Below are 22734 nucleotides of genomic sequence, written 5' to 3' on the forward strand. Positions count from 1 at the left end.
AAAGTTGTTTTCAGGGTCGATGTCATTCTCAGTGTTCTGTAGATCATATTGCGGGTATTTAAAGTCCAGTTCGAATGCTTCTGTAATTCTCCTTATTGAATGATCTAAATCGGAACTTCCTATGCTAGATGTGTTAGAGGCCATTTGAAATGAAGTGCTTCAACATACCAGAATTGTGCAACAATCCTAATGGTGAATCGGTGTACTGCTCCGAGGGCGAATGACAAGTTTGTCGTGGCGCAGGAAGGCAATGTCCCCTCTCATGCGCGCCGCTTTCAAATCTGGCAGCAGTTCTTTCCTTTTCCTTCGGACAGCGTCTGTGTAGTCTTCGTTTATGTAGATGTTCGTTCCTTTCAGAGCTTTTGCGCGTTGGAGTATGGTGACTCGGTCCTTGTGGCGCAGCAGCTTGACCACTATTGGCCTCGGTCTTTCGCCCACCCCTGGTTTGCCGGTGCGGTGCGCCCGCTCCACTTCTACCGTCCGCTCCAGGTGCAGATTCTCCGTGAGAACTTTTTTGATTTTTTCTTCCGTGTCCGCCCAAGTTTCACTGGGTGACTCAGCGATGCCATCAAACACGAGGTTGTTCCTTCTGGACTGACCTTCCAGGTATTCCATTTTATCTGTCATTGTGAGTAAACTGTCACAGACTTTGTAAATGTCCGACTGCATTGTGTCGCTGCGCTCAGCGTGCTTAGCAGCGTTTGTTTTTAGGTCATCTACGTCCTTTTGCGTGTACTGCAGACTCACTTTAACTTCTTGTATATCCTTTGTCAACGAGTCCAACCTGGTGTTCATATTTTCCACGAAGACTTTGATGCAGCTCTGAAAATTGTCTCGCTGTTGATGCAATAGCGCAGTGAACGCTTCTTTCTGCTGGTGCAACAGATCGTTCACTTGGCTGAGTGACACGCACTCTTCCTCCAACTTCTCATGTTTTGCCGATTTTGGAGGCATTTTGCCGCTGTGTGGTCACAAGTTTGTATTCAGTAAAATCAGTACAAATGTTAGCACTTTTGAGGCAAAAGCGTTCCGGATCCACAGCGTGCCACGCTCTGTGCCACGCTCTGTGCCACGCTCTGTGCCACGCTCTGTGCCACGCTCTGTGCCACGCTCTGTGCCACGCTCTGTGCCCCAAGTGTTAGTTTCTCTCTGTGTAAGTGTTAGTTTCTCTGTGTAAGTGTTAGTCTCTCTGTGTAAGTGTTAGTTTCTCTGTGTAAGTGTTAGTTTCTCTCTGTGTAAGTGTTAGTTTCTCTGTGTAAGTGTTAGTTTCTCTGTGTAAGTGTTAGTTTCTCTGCGTAAGTGTTAGTTTCTCTCTGTGTAAGTGTTAGTTTCTCTGTGTAAGTGTTAGTTTCTCTCTGCGTAAGTGTTAGTTTCTCTGTGTAAGTGTTAGTTTCTCTGTGTAAGTGTTAGTTTCTCTGTGTAAGTGTTAGTTTCTCTGTGTAAGTGTTAGTTTCTCTGTGTAAGTGTTAGTTTCTCTGTGTGTTAGTTTCTCTGTGTAAGTGTTAGTTTCTCTGTGTTAGTTTCTCTGTGTATGTATTAGTTTCTCTGTGTAAGTGTTAGTTTCTCTGTGTAAGTGTTAGTTTCTCTGTGTGTTAGTTTCTCTGTGTAAGTGTTAGTTTCTCTGTGTAAGTGTTAGTTTCTCTGTGTAAGTGTTAGTTTCTCTGTGTAAGTGTTAGTTTCTCTGTGTAACTGTTAGTTTCTCTGTTTAAGTGTCAGTTTCTCTGTGTAAGTGTTAGTTTTCCTGCTGTTGTTTGTATCATTCTTCCTTGTTGACATTGTCTTGCTGCTCTGCTGCTCCGTCCCTGCCGTTCGTTTGCGTCGCTCCTTTTATTTTACTTGTGTATTTCACTGCTTTATTCTCCACCGACAATGTTTATCATGCTCTATCACTGCTTTATTTTTAACCCTGGACTTTTTTTGTAGGTCGCCTTCTGTCCATCTGAAAACTGGCCTCTTGGCTAAGTTGCACCGCTAGTTAATATGCACTGTCTTATAATAAATACATATGAATATAAACCACCAGTATGAGCTCCTATAAGCAGCTTTTCTTTGTGGTCAGGCAGAGGAACTTGTTTCAACATTTCAGCTCCCATTTTGTGCATAGATTTCTCAGGTTGTGGGATTCTCATTTTGGTCGGAGGGACATGATCTTCCTCACTGTCTTCACTGTCTTCTTCTGATGTGTGCTCCATGATGCTGCTCGAGGGGTTTGGCTCGGCCTACGTTACCCTGTTTGTTAATTTGCTTGTAAAGCTCATGAAAGATGGTGCTTTGTGTTCAGCTCAAACAGAAACCAGGAAAGGACAACCCCATCTTTGTCTCCACCGACCGTGAGTACGACTGGTTATTGGCCAAGATCTTTGTGAGAAGTGCAGATTCTAACAAACAGCAGGTCACGGCTCACCTGCTGCGCACTCACCTGCTGGCTGAAGTCTACGCTGTGGCTTTACTGAGGAACCTGCCCAAGGTGCATCCTCTCTACAAGGTACCACAGGGACAGGTCCAGGCCTTTGACTGTAATGTGTGTGACTAATGAAGACTTGTTCTTCTTCAGCTTCTCATTCCTCACACTCGTTACACTCTACAAACCAACGTCGGCACAAGGAAAAGGGTGATTTCTGAAGATGGGGTTTTTGCATCGGTAATTATTACATTTAAAATACAGTGAGACACACAGTAAACTCACATATTTCAATTGATTTAAAGTTTGCAGCTGCAAGTGTGGAGGGAATGACCGCCCTCCTGCGACGCTGTCATTCCACTGTGACGTACGAGGCGCTCTGTATCCAAGAGGACGTTAAAGAGAGAGGACTGGAGTCAGTGCCAAACTTCTACTACAGAGACGATGGATTCAAGCTCTGGGACATCATCGAGAAGTACTGGATTCACACTGATTGTTCAGTTCATTGCTGATTTGATTCATGTTATATTTGAAATCTTTAAAGGTATGTGAAAGGAGTACTAACCTACTACTACAAGGAAGACGAAGAAATCAAACGAGACACTGAGCTGCAGGATTATATCCAGGACATATTTGAGCACGGCTTTGGTTCTAGAGAAACATCAGGTGAGTTCAAATCAGACACTGTGGATGTTCTGATGCTCATTATTACTAATAGTAGTAGTTGAATCCAACGGCACCCGTTACTGAAAAACAATCTCCCTCAGGGATTCCTCAAAGGTTCGAGACCGTTGATGAGTTGGTCAAGTTTGTAACGATGGTCATTTTCACCTGCTCAGCCCAACACTCCGTGGTCAACAACGGGCAGGTGTGTTTCTGACCCTGACACTCAGAGGACGTTACACATGAACATCCCTGATCACATTTGTCTTTAATCTTTATGTCTCTATCGTTGGTCAGGCTGACTATGGCAGCTGGATGCCCAACACTCCCACCTCTTTACAGAAACCTCCCCCGACTGAGAAAGGCACCGCCACTTTAGAAACGGTCCTGCAGACACTTCCTGATCACAACACGACTCAAAGAGGCGTATCCGTCATGAAGCTGCTGAACTCACAGTCCTCTGACTTTGTGAGTCCCGCTGGAGCACCGTCATTTAGATTCAGTGTCGTTTTAATCCAGATCTTTAACCTGACTCTGTCTCCTCAGGTTGCTCTCGGCCAGTTCCCGAACCAGCATTTCACAGAAGACGCTCCGTGCCGCCTGATGGAAGAGTTTGCTGCTGATCTGAAGATACTCGATGAGGAAATCGATGAGAAGAACAAAGAGCGCACGCCGGCGTACTCACATCTGAGGCCGACGCTGATGGAGAACAGTGTGTCTATTTAACCTCTTAACTCCCGCCTGAACCGAGAGGATCTTTTTCCTCACGTCATCACATTTCTTTTCCATCATTTTTTTGTTCGGTATTCAACTCATTTTTTTTGTCATTTTTTATCACATTTTTGTCACATTTGTCATTTTTTGTCACATTTAAAAAAAAAAATCATACATTTTTTGTCCAATTTTTATCAAAATTTTGTCACATTTTTGTCACATTTTTTTAATTTTTTTTTAATTTTTTTGTCAAATTTGTGTCATTTATTCATCCATTTTTCGTCACTTTTTTGTCAATGTTTTCTCACATTTTTGTCACATTTTTAAAAAAAAAATCATAAATTTTTTATCAAATTTTTGTCATTTTTTTGTCAATTTCGTATCACTTTTTGTCACATTTTTTTTAATTTTTTGTCAAGTTTTTATCACATTTTTGTCTTTTTTTTGTCACATTTTGTCACATTTTTTCATCAATTTTTCGTCACTTTTTTTTCAATGTTTTCTCACTTTTCTGTCACATTTCCATCATTGTTTTCCTCTCAGTTTTGTTGCTATTTTCTCACCTTTTTTCCAGAAGCTTTTGGATTGAGGTAAAGCCAAACTGGAGAAAATGTGCTCGGTTTAGGTGGGAGTTAAGGGGTTAAAGGTCGTCTCTGTTTCGGACGTCACAGAAATGCTTCTTTTCTTGCCTCTAAGGTGAGGCCACAGGAAGCTGCTTCTCTTTGCTCTTTTGGATCCAAACATGTTCTTATTGACCGTCACTGTTTGGTTTGGATATTGTTTTTTCATTTGTTTAAAAGTCCGATCTCTATTTTGTCTCAACTTTTCTGTGAAATGTTCAACAGCCAAAGTGAGCGACGCAAATAAAGCTTTGTTATATCCAGTACAGAAACAATGCTCATCACTGGCTCACACGACAGTCCTGTACATGTGTCATGTGTTACTGTCACACGGGTTCAGTCACAGAAGTTTACAGTCTGATTATGAAAATATATAAGAGACCAGAAATAAGCTCCAGGGGGTTCCTCCTTATGTTTTTATCTATCAGTGTCACCGTATTTTCACACAATTCCATCTTCTCTACTTTCAACTGTGGATCATCTTCACACGTGTGTCCTTCAATAACCTCTTAACTCCCGCCTGAACCCGCCTGAGAGGAGCTTTTTCCTCACGTCAGCACATTTTTTTCCATCATTTGTTTGTTGGGTATTCAACTCATTTTTGGTATTTTTTGTCATTTTTTTGTCATTTTTTTGTCACATTTTGTCATCTTTTTACCATTTTTTTCATCAATTTTTTAATCAAATTTTTGTCATTTTTTGTCAAATTTGTGTCATTTTTTCTTCCATTTTTCGTCACTTTTTTGTCACATTTCCATCCTTGTTTTCGTCTCAGTTTTGTTGCTATTTTCACAGCGTTTTTTCCAGAAGCTTTTGGATTGGGGTAAAGCCAAACTGGAGAAAATGTGCTGGGTTCAGGCGGGAGTTAAGGGGTTCAGATGAAATGAACATGTGGCTCTGAGAGAAAAAGCTCCTGACTTTGAAACACTAATGACCACATGTTCACTCTGTAAAGTCCTCAGACTCAGATCACGCTACTGTTTTTAAAGTTTCAGAACACGTTTTCTTAAAGGGATGTTTCAGGATGTTTGATATAGGGCAGGGGTCGGCAACGTCAGGCCCGGGGGTCAAAACCGGCCCTCCATCATCAAACTCTGGCCCTCGAGATGATTTTGAGAAATATTATGACCCAAATCAGAGCTCAAATGCCTGTTAAAGTATTCCAGAAATGTTAAAAATACTGTCAATTACTTAATATGTCTTAGCAGAGCACCCTTTAAGGCCATAATCCTAAAAGAATTCTCTAAGAATACTAAGAAATGACTTAAATCTACTTGAATGAAGAGATTAAATCTAAAGATTGAGTGGATTTGGTCTGGCCTTGAAGCAGATAAAACCTATTCTTGCCAATGGAACAAGCACAAGTTTTTTCTTAACAGGCGGCGTTCACGATTTAGAATGTGATGATGTCGGAAGTGAGCGGGAAGTCTTTAGGAGTTACTGCGTGGACGTTTTGCTCCTGTATCATTACGCCTCACAATATAGTCCCCCTTTTTATCTGCTTATAAAATGGACATGCTACATTTCTGTGTAAATATACTTCGCATGAAAACACTTCACGTAACTTTATTTAAATAGGGAACACGTGGAAGAGCTTGGTAGCTTCTATCGTGAGCTTTTTTGGAGCTATATGACATGTGGGAGAGGCTGCGTATGTGCTCCGTTTGCCTGACAGAGCGCACGGACAAAGACCAGACGGGGATATATTAACTCGTCTAAAGTGAGGTAAGAACATATCTCAGTATGTAAAAACGGTGGCCTGTTCCTTTAAGGACGCCGAAAGATCATGCCACAGCCACAGTGGAGACGGAGAGGAAGTGAACCCGCGTGACCCGTAACTTTTAGGAAGTTGGAAGTTTGGGAAGTGGACCCGCAACAATAAAAGGCTCTACCAAATAAGGAGATAAGACAGAGCAGAAAACAGGAAGCTCAGCGTCGTCCTGCCTCAGATCTGCTCGGAGACGTCTTTCAAACATGTCTCTCTTCGTGCTCGTCTTCGTCCTGATGCTTCATAGGCTTGGTGAGTACAAATACATTTATAATAGTATCATAAAATTCCCTCTTTGTAAAATGAAGACATATTCTGCCATAACTCACTATGATCTGATAAAACGTCCCACTGTCCAAGCATTTGTAAATCATCATTTCCTCATTTCTAAGACTTTGTTCATCATTTATAAAGAGTAATGACCTTCCTGAATATGTTTAGAGGCGATAAAAGATCAGTCAAGAGTTTCAAAAACTTCCAAAACACACGCCATGAGTTCATGAGTTCAAACTAAAACATGCAGGAGCGCTGCTTGGATATCCTTGTTTTTTCAAAAATCTAACTTTGGTGCTCTTCAGTGCAGGGATCAGCATTTGACTTTAAAAAGATACAAAACTGAGGCGCTCAAAGAAAAGGTGCTGGTCTTTATTGCATTAGATTAAAACATTGCCTACGCGTTTCAGCCGTATAGGCTTTCGTCAGGGCAGGACTCGAGTGATGTGTGAGCAGCTTTTAAACTGTATGAAGTGGTCACATGACCCATAGGGGCTGGAACTCAGTCAGCTGATGCAGTACATCCTATGAGCAGGATTTCAGAATACAAGGAAATGTACAAAAATACATATCAGGATGATATACAAATATCTACACATTATTTACAGTCATATATACAAACATCTTCTATAAACAGAAGCATTAAAGAAAAGGGGTAAAGTCCAGTTCCCCATTGAGACCTGGATGCTCTGTTGCTTTCAGAGTGTAGATCCAGAAGGACGCCCTCTGCAGGAGACTTTTAAGTCTGTCGCCTCCTCTTAATGGCTCAGGGATGTGATCTATACAAAATGCTTTTAAGGTGTTAAGTCCACGGTTAGAGTGTTTAAAATGCAGAGCCATGGGGTACAGAGGATTCCCTGTACGTATGGCCTGTTTATGTTCTGGCAAATTTCCATTTTAGCTTGTGCTTAGTTCTACCAATATAGAAACAGCCACATGGGCACTCAAGCCTGTAAACCACAGCACTGGTGCTACAGTTAATAAAAGAGTTAATGGAAAATGTTTGATTTGATGTAGCGTCCATAAAACAGTTAGTGGTCTTTATGGCGTCACAGTGGGTACAGTTACCGCATCTGTCGTTTCCTGGTTTTGAACTAAGCCAAGTTTCCTTCTGTAGAGGAGGGAGGTGGCTATTGACCAGTTTATTGCTGAGAATAGGAGCTCTTCGGAAACTGATAGTTGGAGTTTCTGGGAGAGCTTCTCTCAGTAGGCTGTCGCTTGTGAGGATACTCCAGTTCTGTTTTATAATTTGTTTAATTTTGTTTGCTTCAGAGCTGTATTGTGTCACAAAGTATGCTTGATTAACACGATTCTCTTGTTTTTTCTTCTTAGTTAATAAGTCATTACGATTTTGACTTTTAGCTTTTTGATATGCTGTTTCAATGACTTCCTCTTTGAATCCTCTACTCTTGAATCTTTGTCCCAACTCATGAGCATGATGTTCAAAGTTATCATCATCATCACAAATCCTTCGCAGACGCTGAAACTGACCGTAAGGGATGCTCGTGGTCACCTGGGGTCATTTTTGACCCCATTTTGTTTCTCTAATATCTCAGCCATAAAATAACCTTTTTTAACAAGTTTGTGTTCTATCTTTAGTGTAGCTTCAGACTAATGGCCTGATACAAAAATGTTGTGTTTTTTATTTTTTTTCAGTTTGTAGGCCTCGTTTATGTAAAAAAACACCAAATCCTGAACAAACAACAGTCATAAAATATCAAAAATCGAATTCTGAGGATAACTCGGACTATCTGGTCAGTTTCCAATTGGAAATAGTCAAACTTTTGTGTTAATGCAATTTTTGAATTTTCTCATACATTTGAATGAGAACAAATAGTTACACTCTTGGTCACCTGGGGTCATTTTTGACCCCATTTTGTTTCTCTAATATTTCACTCATAAAATAACATTTTGAAATAAATGTGGTTCTATCTTTAGTTTGACTTCATAAAAATGCACTTGTAACCCGCATTTAGTAGAGCCTTTTATTTTTGCGGGTCCTCTTCCTGCGCCACCCCAAACTTCCAACTTCCTACAAGTTACGGGTCACGCGGGTTCACTTCCTCTCCGTCTCCACTGTGGCTGTGGCATGATCTTTCGGCGTCCCCAAACAAATGAACGACACGCTCCAAGCTTAGCGATTCAAGTTCTGAATCCTAGGTAAGTCTTTTGCCATCCGCTTCTCAACCTATATTATGTCTCGTTTTGCCGTGTGATTGCTCACGGAAGCGTTACTTTCACTATAGTTGCTGCCGTTCCTCAACCAGAGCCCCTGTCTGGTTCCGCTGTGTTTAGACGTCGGGCCGCGCCTGGAGACTCCGCGCTAAACATTCTAAACTCAAAGGTGAATTGTTTGTTTGTTCTATCGTGAAAGCCGAATTGTAGGCATTGCTTTAAACGATTAGCTTGTTCGCTAATCTAAAGAATTATTGCCGTTTTGAGCGTTTTTTGTCACTTTCGTGACTACCGCTGAAATGGTTACATGTTTGGTGGCCATTGAAGCCCATTGATTTTAACTGAATATTGCGCAATACCAATTCGAATACCAAACTCTGCATTTGTGTTTGGATTATTCGACCACTGAATTTAAAGGTGCACTTTGTTTATTATTTTTCTCAATGTGATTTGAGTTGTTTTGATTCTGAACACAACTTTCAGATACAACTCACATTGTGGGGTAACATCATTACACATGAGTGTAATATGCATTTGCATTCAGCATGTATGTTTATGCATATTGATTTATTTATTTATTGATATTGATTTACTTTATTTCGTTGGTTACTTTAGTAACTAGGTTTCTTAACCTGTGTTTTTTGGCCTTGTAGGTCAGGTTTTTTGTATGGAACCAACAAAGTCCAACCCTACCCCATGAACTCTTGAACTCTCGATTGTCCCAACTCGAGGACTCCTAACGAGATGGCGAGCTACGAACCCTCGGACCTATACGTGGTAGGATAAGCAAAACACACATCCATCCGATACGCTTGAACTCTGCCCTAACTGGATTACCGCTCAACTCGAACTCTATTCCGGCCGTGGGACATATCGGGACGGGTTTTTTTTCCCCCTTTCCCCTTTTATTTGGGTTTTCTTTTCCCCTCCCATTCGTTGGCGGCGCGTTGCTCCGCCCTCGAACTGTCCAAACTATTTTGTGATTCCTGTACTCATGTTGTTCCGTCATGTGCTTGAAGAATACAGACACTAAAATGGAAATCCATGGCTCTGGTATAATCATTCACAACCCAGGCTCCGTGACGAACCATCTTCTGTGCATTCTAGCTTCCGCAGTCAACCGCCTAGCCTTTACATGTTACACACTGATAGTAAATTTTCCAAGTTTCCATGTTTATGTAAGAAAAGTCAAATTTTGAGCCAAAAAATGCCCTGTAGCACTGAAAATCCTGAAGTGGATATAACTCCAAGTATTTGGTGAATTGGGCACTGGGAGAGGCTCAAAGGTAGAGCAGGTTCTGTTTTTGAAAAATGTTTCATTTTTGAATGAGAGCAAATAGTTACACTCGTGGTCTCTGGGGTCATTTATGACCCCGGCAAAACCCCATTCATTTCAATGGAGATGAGCCGATCCTGCAGGTTTTCTATCTTTGACCTTTTGTACCGACTTCATTTGTGCTTCAGATATGAAACCATTATTATGTTTCCATCCCAGAGGACCTCCTTGACATGCACATTCAACAGATTTTGAATTCACATATTTTTACAATAGTTACAGGGCCTAAACCCTGAAAACAGCAGCAGCTCTCCATTCATTTCAATGGCAGTGTCCTCCATGTCTGTGATTCCAGCTATATTTTTGACTTTTGCCTTTCATACAAACTTCATTTCAACTCCAAATCCATAACTTTTTTAAATATACACTCCACAGAGCCTCCACTACATGCACATGTGCCACATTTTGAATTCAGTCATTTTTTCATAGTTTTAGGACCCAAAAACCAGTGCTATAACCCAGTTTCGAAATATAGCCAAACTGTGATTCTCGCTCTCTTATTTCAGGAAAGTCTCTATATTCTCATCAAAAATCTGCTCAAAGCAGAGTTTACATCTTAATTCATCAACTTTTATCAACATATTAAATGTTCAGTGCAGTTTGACAGTGAAAGTAAAGTACAGTAGAGCAGAATGTGTTTGGAAAAACAAAGCTGTAAAAGTTAAACAAACAACTGATATTCTATAAACACCAAACAAATGCACATTTCTTTATACAAAATCATCTTTTTTGGTCATGATCTCTCCTAAAACTACTCAGACACTGAAATGCATCAGATTTTATGATCTGTGATAAAGTTTTGAGTGTTTACAGCCTTTTGTCTCTGCAGGTGAACAGTAGAGCAGCTCATGTTCGGTTCAGGTGACGTTTATAAACACTCAAACTAAACTGTACTAAATACAGCTTCAGCTCCAACACAGGGACAACACATCACAGTGAACATGTTCCTGGACCTTTAGAACAAATAAAAACACAATTCAAACACAGACACATCGTCCAACACAGACGTTCCTCCATCACAGCTCAGTTTGAAAAACAAACGTCCAAAAGAGAATCTCTCAGGTCAGTCCCGACCCACAGTCCACATCTGCACCAGCTGCTCTTAGAAACATTTATTTATATTCCATTTTATATGTCCTGTTATTTTTGTGAATATTTATAATGCTTTCACTATGTTTTTTATTTTCTATTTGACCATATTTCCACATTCTGAGGCTGTATTTGACACAGTAAGTCCGATAGTCCACACAGGTTTACATGAACATAACGCATGCCGTTCACCTGCAGAGACAAAATGCTGTGAACACTCAAAACTTTATCACAGATCATAAAATCTGATGCATATCAGTGTCTGAGTAATTTTGGAAGAAATCATGATAAAAAAAGATGATTTTGTATAGATAAATGTGCATTTGTTTGGTGTTTATAGAATATCAGTTGTTTGTATAACTTTTACAGCTTTGTTTTTCCAAACACATTCTGCTCTTCTGTACTTCACTTTCACTGTCAAACTGCACTGAACATTTAATATTTTGATAAAAGTTGATGAATTAAGATGTAAACTCTGCTTTGAGCAGATTTTTGATGAGAATATAGAGACTTTCCTGAAATAAGAGAGCGAGAATCACAGTTTGGCTGTATTTCGAAACTGGGTTATAGCACTGGTTTTTGGGTCCTAAAACTATGAAAAAATGACTGAATTCAAAATGTGGCACATGTGCATGTAGTGGAGGCCCTGTGGAGTGTATATTTAAAAAAGTTATGGATTTGGAGTTGAAATGAAGTTTGTATGAAAGGCAAAAGTCCAAAATATAGCTGGAATCACAGACATGGAGGACACTGCCATTGAAATGAATGGAGAGCTGCTGCTGTTTTCAGGCTTTAGGGCCCTGTAACTATTGTAAAAATATGTGAATTCAAAATCTGCTGAATGTGCATGTCAAGGAGGTCCTCTGGGATGGAAACATAATAATGGTTTCATATCTGAAGCACAAATGAAGTCGGTACAAAAGGTCAAAGATAGAAAACCTGCAGGATCGGCTCATCTCCATTGAAATGAATGGGGTTTTGCTGGGGTCATAAATGACCCCAGAGACGACGAGTGTAACTATTTGCTCTCATTCAAAAATGAAACATTTTTCAAAAACAGAACCTGCTCTACCTTTGAGCCTCTCCCAGTGCCCAATTCACCAAATACTTGGAGTTATATCCACTTCAGGATTTTCAGTGCTACAGGGCCATTTTTGGCTCAAAATTTGACTTTTTTTACATAAACATGTCCCACCGACCCAAAAAATAATAAAAACTGGTAAATTTACTATCAGTGCATTTTTATGAAGTCAAACTAAAGATAGAACCACATTTATTTCAAAATGTTATTTTATGGCTGAGATATTAGAGAAACAAAATGGGGTCAAAAATGACCCCAGGTGACCACGAGTGTAACTCTGAATTATGGGGCACACAAGGGTTAAATAGAAGTGAAATTGCCTCAATTCCTCATTTGATCCAGACCAAAAAAGTAGCACATCATCTATATAGCGCCCCCACCATATTATTTTATCAAGAAATATGTTTAGATTGGAGTAGACAAAGTTTTCTTCCCAAAAACCCAAATATAGATATAGTAATTAGGAGCAAAGCCCCCATTGCTGTACCTTTCTGCTGTTTGTACATGCGGTTAAGGAACAGAAAAACATTGTTGTACAAAGTCCATTTAGTAAGGTCCACTATGAATCCAGCTGGTGGCATCTCCTCAGAAGATCTCTTATTTAGATAGTGTGTGAGAGCCGTAACTCCATCTTCATGTTCAATATTAGTGTAGAGCGATTCTGCATCCATCGTTACTAAATATCCAGAGCCAATATTCTTAATGTCTTTAAGTTTATTCAGGACTTGTGTACTGTCCTGACTAAAAGATGGCAGAGTAGACACATAGCTTTTAATATGAAAATTTATGAAATGACGGGATACGTGGATTTTTGCATAAAAGGAAGTCATATTCTTGTTTTGTAATCCAGTCTTCATTTTCAGCATGTGTGAGGAGTTCCATTAGCTCAGACTGGAGTTGTGGTAGTGGGTTTGACTGCAGTGGGATGTAGTGCTCACAGTTGTTCAGCTGTCTCATAGCCTCTGTGATGTACTGATCCCTCCCCCAAACAACCAACGCTCCTCCCTTGTCCGCCCGTTTAATTACTATATCTTCATTTGTAGACAACCAATTTAATGCCTCTTTTTCTTCAAAAGATAGGTTGTGGGTGACTAAAATGCACTTAAAGTTGGATTACAAATATTAGGCATACATTTTGATTTGGGCTTAAATATCCTTGTAGTACTATGGTGTGTCCCAGAGCGAAGGGCGGCCTGATTAGGATTTGTATGATACCATAGTTTTAACTGAAGACTGCGATGGAATTTAAACAAGTCTACTTTTGTTTGAAACTCTTTGGTTTTATTTGTTGGAGCAAATGTAAGTCCTTTAGATAACACAGCAATGTGGCTCGATGTCAGTTGGGTATTAGAAACATTGATTACTTGTTCATCCTGGACTGACTTCTGGTATGTGTGCGCCGATTTGGTGTGTTTCTTTGACTTCCTCCGGCCTCGTCTGGTCCTCCATTTTGGCGTCTGCGAGTTCTGTCCTCTCTTCTTGGATTTGACTCTAAAAAACTGCTTGAGGGCTGGTCCTCTGTTCCAGAGTAATCATCTTCACTGCTTGGAAGTTGAAATGAGACAGTCCTTTGTCTTTGTGTTTTTGTTTTAGAGTATCTCTGGTCAGTAGTCTTCCATTTGTAAACTTTATCTTCATTATAGTCAGATTGGTCTCTTTTAAACTTAGCCAATTTAGCTTGTCTAAGTTCTTTCTGTAGCTTTGCCAGTCCTTCTTTTATTTCTGTTTCAAAAGCTATTTGTTGTTCTGGAAATTGCAAAGAGACTTCTTCTTTCATTTTGGCAATTTCATTCTGTGTTAGTGTTTGCTGCTTTTTTTGCCTCTTCTATCAGCAGAAGCATGAGGTCGAAGGAGCATTTATTCAAGATGGCCTCCCACTTGTTCCGGAATTCTTTATCATCTGCACCAAATGATGGACATTTCTTTATTCTCAGTCCCCGTGGTATCATCCTTTCACGCCAGTAATCTGACAAAGTGGTCATGTGAAGTTGTAGCTTCAGGTCTTTTTCAGAAGCCTTCTTCAAGTCCAGAAATAGCTTTTTAGCTTCCTGTGGCTTTGAGGGACTTTGATTGAGTAAAGTATCCGGAACAATGACGCGCTCACCTTCTTCGTTAGAGTAGGAGAAATAATTTGTAGCCATTTTAGATGAATGGTGAGTAATTCCAACGTTCAATGAACGGAGCAGCTCCAGCTTAGGATGATCCCTATGTATCCTTTGGGGTTCAACAAACTATAACATGCAGGAGCGCTGCTTGGATATCCTTGTTTTTTCACAAATCTAACTTTGGTGCTCTTCGGTGCAGAGATCAGCAATTTACTTTAAAAAGATACAAAACTCAGTTTTGTATCTTTTACACGTCATGAGTTCTAAATCAGCTTTAATGTGACTTTCAAAGCTCCGTTTCCGCCTCCGCCTTCCTCTGATCGGAGCCATTTTGTTTTTCTTTGTCCCGTCGGTGCTGCTCAACTACGAGTGTGATGAGTTCAAGTGCTTTGTGACGTAGTAAATAAAAGGAAACTACGAGTGTGATGAGTTCAAGTGCTTTGTGACGTAGTAAATAAGTGGAAACTACGAGTGTGATGAGTTCAAGTGCTTTGTGACATAGTAAATAAGAGGAAACTACGAGTGTGATGAGTTCAAGTGCTTTTGTAACATAGTAAATAAGAGGAAACTACGAGTGTGATGTGTTCAAGTTACGGTGGCCGAGAAGGGTCACAACAAATGCAAATGCTAAAACAGCTAATACAAACGCCACATCACAACAACTTTGAGCCACAACACAACAACTTAACAAAAGCCAAAACACAACAACTTAACAAAAGCCAAAACACAACAACTTAACGAAAGCCACAACACAACAACTTAACAAAAGCCAAAACAGAAGTTACCGGTCAAAAAGGACGTCACCGTAAGTCGGACTGCAATTGCCGACGGACCGGCATATTATGAGCGCCAGTGGAAGAGGATTTTGAAAGAAGTTGGAAAAGTAAGTTATAGTAAGCTATTGCTTTGTAACCATGGTCTATGCCACTTTCTACTGGCTTAAATAATGACTATTGTTAGGTTCAACTAATTTGTACCGCAATGACTTGGGCATTGAGCTAATGTTACGAAGTTTAACGCTGTCAAACAATTGCAACGTGCATTGGAACTTCGCGACAATGATCAGTGTCCCCTCACCTTACAGATGACAATGTATTGTCGTTTTTGCGGTACGGGGTTAAAGCCCGAAACAAAATTCTGTAGTTCGTGTGGAAAGAATATATCATTCCTGCGTGATGTCCAAAAACCTGGCACAAGACAGGGTAATGAAACAATTTTTCTACATGATACTTGAGACAAATGTGTTGTATGTTGTACCTCTCTCAGATTCCTCATTGATTCTTAAATTCGCTCTGATGAGAGTTGTTTGCCTCTGTTTGATGCAGGAGGCATAAAAGAAGAGGGGGCACTGGAGTCATTCCGGAATTTCAGGACTTTAAAAGAGAAGGAGAGGCAATTGTGTTTCAAAAAGAAAAAAGAACAGCCAAAAGAAAACCTTGTGAAGGTAACTTCTCTTTGTTTTTGTAGGTTGATGAACTTGCAGCTTATCAACCTCAACATGCATTGGTAGTGTGTAGTATAAATGTTATAAATCACTGGGCTGCTTTACGGTAGCCTTCTTTTGTTGTTTCTCTGTAGATTTCAGTAGGCCATATGCGGGTGAAAGATGGAGTCCTGAGTCCAATGAGAGGAATGACACTCCCCGTTTCACTCAAACCAGGCTCAGATGCAGAAGAATTGCACAATATAGCACTGCAAAAATTGAAGGCCTTCAACAAAAATCTGCCCCCCGGTCCCCACTTTCTGGTGTATCCTGATGGTACAAAGCTAGTAAATATACCAGGAACAAACACCCCATTCTCTGTTAAAGACTACAAGGAGGCAATAGGGAAGACGTACCAACGCATCACTGTGTACATTTGTACAGCTGAAGATTTCATGACCTGTTGTGAGTTAACCTGAGACTAATTGCCAATCTAGAGGCGCACTCTGGTATCGGTTCATTGGTTTAAAATAATTGTCCACATCTGATCTTGTATTTCACAGCTCAGGAGGCCACCACAGATTCCGAGGAGTCAGATCCAGAGGTGATCATTATGAGCAGTAGTGATGCAGAGTTCGATACAATGGTATAAATGTTTTTCCCCATGCTTGTATTTCAAAATTGACACTTTAATGCTTGCATTTTCCAAATAAAAAATGAAATGACCATTTCCGCTAATGTGTTTAACGTGCCATACTGAATGGCAGGGTATTACAATTAAATATGTATATATTATTATTTCTGCCATAGTTTGTTAATGTTATCTGAAGTACCACACTAAAACTTTTATTATCCCCAGATATTGGAACCCGCCTTGAATAGTGCAACTGATGATGGACAATCACACACTGATTTAACAGCTCTGGTAATATGTAGTTCCTTAACATTGTGTGTTGTTACCTTGTAATGTTATGTTTTATGTTTCATGTTGCACGACTGAACTGAAAAAAAAATTCGTAGTGTGTGAACCTGTTCACCAATGATGGCAATAAAAACAATTATGATTCTGTTGTCATAAAATATAACGACAAACAAATGTTCTTTTGCACAATTAGTTATGTCACACTGATTTAGCGGTCTACATGATGTAGAAAATGACATAATTTGTAAGTTGACTGTTTTTGCTAACATCATGTTTTGTGCATTAGAACTCACCTTCCAACTCACAAATGGACCAAGGAACAGCAATGAATGTGATGGAAGCTACAAGTTACATGTAATGATCCTCACTCTTCAAGTCACAAATCTTATTTATTTGAAAATCCCTAGAATATAATTGTTTGTGTTAATTTATCAGAAAATACACTGAATTGTATTCACCCATTGGGATCGAGGATAAAGAGGATAAAGAAGTTAAACATGTGGACAGTTCCAATAAAAGCCATGAGACTCTAGAAGAAACAAAGTAAGAAACAACTCACCCTCTCAACAACTGTGGATTTTATTGTGTTTAGTTTCATCTGCTATCATTTACATTATGTTTATGAAGTAACATAGATCATGACTATCTGGTTTTAGGGTGGAGCAGCTGTCTGCTTCAGATATAATACAAAATCTGACACAAGATACAAAATATTTAATCGTTACCAGTAACTGTACTGCAAAGTAAGACTCAAACAATTATTATATCGATGATAATATTTCAGAATAACACATCCTAGACCAAAACCTTCATCGTGTTGAAAAATCCGTAAAAACTCAATATTTCTGCCACATGAGCCACAGCAGGGCTCAACGGTTTGAAGGCTCACCCCACAAATTGGACAAAACATATCCTGGTGACAAAGACAACCACAATTTAGCACTTACGTCTGGCTTAAAATAACTAATAATTAATCTGTCATTGATCCTCTTACGCAGCTTTAATATTATCCATGCACTAATATCATGCATCACAGAAAACCTGACATTTGCGGCAGGAAAAGGATAACTGTACAACGAATGATTTTGAAAAGTGCAATAGTCATTATTTAAGCCAGTAGAAAGTGGCATAGACCATGGTTACAAAGCAATAGCTTACTATAACTTAGTTTTCCAACTTCTTTCAAAATCCTCTTCCACTGGTGCTCATAATATGCCGGTACTTCGGCAATTGCAGTCCGACTTACGGTGACTTCCTTTTTGACCGGTAACTTCCGTTTTGGCTTTCGTTAAGTTGTTGTGTTCTGGCTTTTGTTAAGTTGTTGTGTTTTGGCTTTTGTTAAGTTGTTGTGCTTTGGCTTTTGTTAAGTTGTTGTGTTTTGGCTTTTTTTAAGTTGTTGTGTTGTGGCTTTTGTTAAGTTGTTGTGTTTTGGCTTTTGTTAAGTTGTTGTGTTTTGGCTTTTGTTAAGTTGTTGTGTTTTGGCTTTTGTTAAGTTGTTGTGTTTTGGCTTTCGTTAAGTTGTTTTGTTTTGGCTTTTGTTAAGTTGTTGCGTTTTGGCTTTTGTTAAGTTGTTGTGTTTTGGCTTTTGTTAAGTTGTTGCGTTGTGGCTTTCGTTAAATTGTTGTGTTTTGGCTTTTGTTAAGTTGTTGCGTTTTGGCTTTTGTTAAGTTGTTGTGTTTTGGCTTTTGTTAAGTTGTTGCGTTGTGGCTTTGGATATTTTTTCAGACTTTGGTCGTTTTCTGCAGAACTGAAGTGGATTATTATCATTGTGTGACAAAAGTTTGAAAAAATATGAATCTACAATGTTTTTCCGGCAGTTGAACATGAGGGGTCAAAGGTCAAGGCTCCATGTTTGTGTGGTTGTAAATAGGGATTTAAAGAGTCCAGGCTTTTGAGGAAAGTAATAACTTCATAATGAGGACGTTCTTGTTCTGACCGATAATGGACTCACACATCAGTCTGACTTTGTTTCAAAAACACCTTCAAATCTGACATCACTTTATATTTGATTATGACAACTGTTCATGGTCCAACATCACGGTACAGGTGTAACAAAAAGGCTCCAGTACTGTAGCCACAGCTGCCCTGCTGTTTCACAAGAGGAGGTGCATTCACAGCTGATCCTGCAGCGCCCTCTACTGGACACATGTGGTGTTACTCCTGTTAAATACAAATAAAAAATGATGTTTCTTAACACTTTCTTAATACAGCAACAGACACTGTACAATTATTTGGATCTAATATTAAACTAGACAGACTTTAGAGGCACCTCCTCCTCTCTCTCCTCACACTTCTCTCTCTCTCCTCACACTTCTCTCTTCCTCCTCACACTTCTCTCTCTCTCCACACACTTCTCTCTCTCCTCACACTTCTCTCTCTCCTCACACTTCTCTCCTCCTCCTCACACTTCTCTCTCTCCTCACACTTCTCTCTCTCTCTCCTCACACTTCTCTCCTCCTCCTCACACTTCTCTCCTCCTCCTCACACTTCTCTCTCTCTCCTCACACTTCTCTCTCTCTCTCCTCACACTTCTCTCTCTCTCTCCTCACACTTCTCTCTCTCTCCTCACACTTCTCTCTCTCTCTCCTCACACACACACTAACCACTGTGCCACTGCCTGTTGTTTCAGAGTCGTTCAGTCTGAGGTTGGTCGATGGTCAGAGTCGGTGTCAGGGGCGGCTGCAGGTGCAGAGGGCGGGACAGGACTGGACTGATGTGGGTCCAGGGTACACCCCTCTGTGGCTTGTAAACAGAGTGTGTTTGGAGCTGGATTGTGGGTCAGTTGTGAGTCAGAAGAACAAAAGAGTTTCAGTCAGAGAAGCCATTTCTCTCTCTACTGACTTCTGTGTCGACTCTTCACTGATCAGCTGTTTTCGCTCTGACACTGATCTCTCTCTCTTCAGTCTGGATCTGACCTGTTCAGGTGAGTCTGAAACACCACAGTCATAAATAATCCTACTCATAGTTTTCAGGGACTTAAAGGGCAGTAACCATGGCGACCAGCCACAGGAGCAAATACTTTACTGAAGTAAAAGTATTCAAGTACCTACTTTCATAAGTACTTTCAGTGAAAGTCAAAGTATTTGAGCCAGAATTCAGGGGGAGGGGGAGGGGAGAGGGGGGGAGGGGTCGTTGGGTCAGAGGGGGATGGGGGGGGGTCGTTGGGTCAGAGGAGGAGGGGTTGTTGGGGGAGAGGGGGATGGGTCGTTGAGGGGGGGGTCGTTTTGAGTTTGTGCTTCAGGAAGAACACGAGGCCGTGCAGGCCAAGCGGAAACATATGTTTAAACACATCACTTAAAAACACAACATGTGTCACATTATTTACACATTTATACAGAAATGATGCATTATGGGTAAAGTTATTACAAAATACATCTGATGTGCAAACTGGAATAATAAGAAAATGAGTCAAATATGACTTTTTTAACTTGTTTTACAAACAAAACAAACAATCTAAAGTTTAAAATATGAAAGTGTCTCTGAAGTTCCCACATAAAGACGTGTCTGCAGAGCCTGTGTCGCCCAATGGACATGTTTTGTTTCTTCATTTGATGAAAAAACTCAATGTTCTTTTGAGCCAAATTCTCTGAATCCAGAGTTGTTGTGTTTTGGCTTTTGTTAAGTTGTTGTGTTTTGGCTTTTGTTAAGTTGTTGTGTTTTGGCTTTCGTTAAGTTGTTTTGTTTTGGCTTTTGTTAAGTTGTTGCGTTTTGGCTTTTGTTAAGTTGTTGTGTTTTGGCTTTTGTTAAGTTGTTGCGTTGTGGCTTTCGTTAAATTGTTGTGTTTTGGCTTTTGTTAAGTTGTTGCGTTTTGGCTTTTGTTAAGTTGTTGTGTTTTGGCTTTTGTTAAGTTGTTGCGTTGTGGCTTTGGATATTTTTTCAGACTTTGGTCGTTTTTTGCACAACTGAAGTGGATTATTATCATTGTGTGACAAAAGTTTGAAAAAATATGAATCTACAATGTTTTTCCGGCAGTTGAACATGAGGGGTCAAAGGTCAAGGCTCCATGTTTGTGTGGTTGTAAATAGGGATTTAAAGAGTCCAGGCTTTTGAGGAAAGTAATAACTTCATAATGAGGACGTTCTTGTTCTGACCGATAATGGACTCACACATCAGTCTGACTTTGTTTCAAAAACACCTTCAAATCTGACATCACTTTATATTTGATTATGACAACTGTTCATGGTCCAACATCACGGTACAGGTGTAACAAAAAGGCTCCAGTACTGTAGCCACAGCTGCCCTGCTGTTTCACAAGAGGAGGTGCATTCACAGCTGATCCTGCAGCGCCCTCTACTGGACACATGTGGTGTTACTCCTGTTAAATACAAATAAAAAATGATGTTTCTTAACACTTTCTTAATACAGCAACAGACACTGTACAATTATTTGGATCTAATATTAAACTAGACAGACTTTAGAGGCACCTCCTCCTCTCTCTCCTCACACTTCTCTCTCTCTCCTCACACTTCTCTCTTCCTCCTCACACTTCTCTCTCTCTCCACACACTTCTCTCTCTCCTCACACTTCTCTCTCTCCTCACACTTCTCTCCTCCTCCTCACACTTCTCTCTCTCCTCACACTTCTCTCTCTCTCTCCTCACACTTCTCTCCTCCTCCTCACACTTCTCTCCTCCTCCTCACACTTCTCTCTCTCTCTCCTCACACTTCTCTCTCTCTCTCCTCACACTTCTCTCTCTCTCCTCACACTTCTCTCTCTCTCTCCTCACACACACACTAACCATTGTGCCACTGCCTGTTGTTTCAGAGTCGTTCAGTCTGAGGTTGGTCGATGGTCAGAGTCGGTGTCAGGGGCGGCTGCAGGTGCAGAGGGCGGGACAGGACTGGACTGATGTGGGTCCAGGGTACACCCCTCTGTGGCTTGTAAACAGAGTGTGTTTGGAGCTGGATTGTGGGTCAGTTGTGAGTCAGAAGAACAAAAGAGTTTCAGTCAGAGAAGCCATTTCTCTCTCTACTGACTTCTGTGTCGACTCTTCACTGATCAGCTGTTTTCGCTCTGACACTGATCTCTCTCTCTTCAGTCTGGATCTGACCTGTTCAGGTGAGTCTGAAACACCACAGTCATAAATAATCCTACTCATAGTTTTCAGGGACTTAAAGGGCAGCAACCATGGCGACCAGCCACAGGAGCAAATACTTTACTGAAGTAAAAGTATTCAAGTACCTACTTTCATAAGTACTTTCAGTGAAAGTCAAAGTATTTGAGCCAGAATTCAGGGGGAGGGGGAGGGGTCGTTGGGTCAGAGGGGGATGGGGGGGGGGGTCGTTGGGTCAGAGGAGGAGGGGTTGTTGGGGGAGAGGGGGAGGGGTCGTTGAGGGGGGGGTCGTTTTGAGTTTGTGCTTCAGGAAGAACACGAGGCCGTGCAGGCCAAGCGGAAACATATGTTTAAACACATCACTTAAAAACACAACATGTGTCACATTATTTACACATTTATACAGAAATGATGCATTATGGGTAAAGTTATTACAAAATACATCTGATGTGCAAACTGGAATAATAAGAAAATGAGTCAAATATGACTTTTTTAACTTGTTTTACAAACAAAACAAACAATCTAAAGTTTAAAATATGAAAGTGTCTCTGAAGTTCCCACATAAAGACGTGTCTGCAGAGCCTGTGTCGCCCAATGGACATGTTTTGTTTCTTCATTTGATGAAAAAACTCAATGTTCTTTTGAGCCAAATTCTCTGAATCCAGAGTTTATTTTTCTCCCATGTCTTTTATTTTGGAGCATTTTCTACACGTGCGCCCCCTAGTGGACAAACATGTACATGCTTTTCAAACTGCTATAAAAAACACACACTTTCATTTTTTTTCATAAATCTCCAGAATCACTTTTCAGCTTCTCAAAACTCCCAAACATGAAACAAAACAGGATTTGAATCATTTGTAGTTTTTCTGTAGTGACAGATTTATAACTTTGCTCACATGCGCCCCCTAGTGGACAAACATGTACACGCCTAAAAACAGCCATGAAATCTACATTTTTACAGATTTGTTTCCACTTCTTTTTGCATAAATCACATGAAGTACTTTTTCCAAAACACGTGAGTGTGATGATGTTTGTAATAATCACATGTGGAGCTGAGGCTGTGTCTGTGTTTGTGTCACAGATTAAGTGAAATGGATTTAATGACATTCAT

General features: G+C 40.3%; 3 protein-coding genes and 1 long non-coding RNA gene across 4 annotated transcripts in view; 3 read left to right on the top strand and 1 right to left on the bottom strand.

The window, feature by feature from the left end:
* LOC306983125 (uncharacterized protein) overlaps window positions 1-22734 on the bottom strand; it is a 269919-nt gene that overhangs the window by 176487 nt on the left and 70698 nt on the right. The gene's annotated exons all lie outside the window — the stretch shown is intronic.
* Window positions 1-22734, top strand: part of LOC306959889 (polyunsaturated fatty acid lipoxygenase ALOX15B-like) — a gene marked incomplete at both ends in the record, with an annotated part of 59030 nt that overhangs the window by 9326 nt on the left and 26970 nt on the right. The window contains one exon of the mRNA XM_079552141.1: window positions 2282-2330. Within this exon, the coding sequence (XP_079408267.1) occupies window positions 2282-2330 (49 nt within the window). The remainder of the gene's footprint in view (window positions 1-2281; window positions 2331-22734) is intronic.
* LOC306959890 (polyunsaturated fatty acid lipoxygenase ALOX15B-like) lies at window positions 2731-3790 on the top strand (the record flags this gene model as incomplete). Its single annotated transcript, XM_079552142.1, has 5 exons — window positions 2731-2876; window positions 2946-3067; window positions 3169-3269; window positions 3362-3532; window positions 3611-3790. The coding sequence occupies 5 exons, from the start codon at window positions 2731-2733 to the stop codon at window positions 3788-3790; spliced, it is 720 nt and encodes a 239-aa protein (XP_079408268.1).
* LOC306959724 lies at window positions 15349-16272 on the top strand. Its single transcript, XR_013792641.1, has 4 exons — window positions 15349-15427; window positions 15551-15669; window positions 15804-16110; window positions 16212-16272. It is a non-coding gene; the product is annotated as an uncharacterized lncRNA (long non-coding RNA).

This window comes from Gobius niger, assembly GCF_951799975.1.
Source record: "Gobius niger genome assembly, chromosome: 2".
NCBI classification, from domain to species: Eukaryota; Metazoa; Chordata; class Actinopteri; order Gobiiformes; family Gobiidae; genus Gobius; species Gobius niger.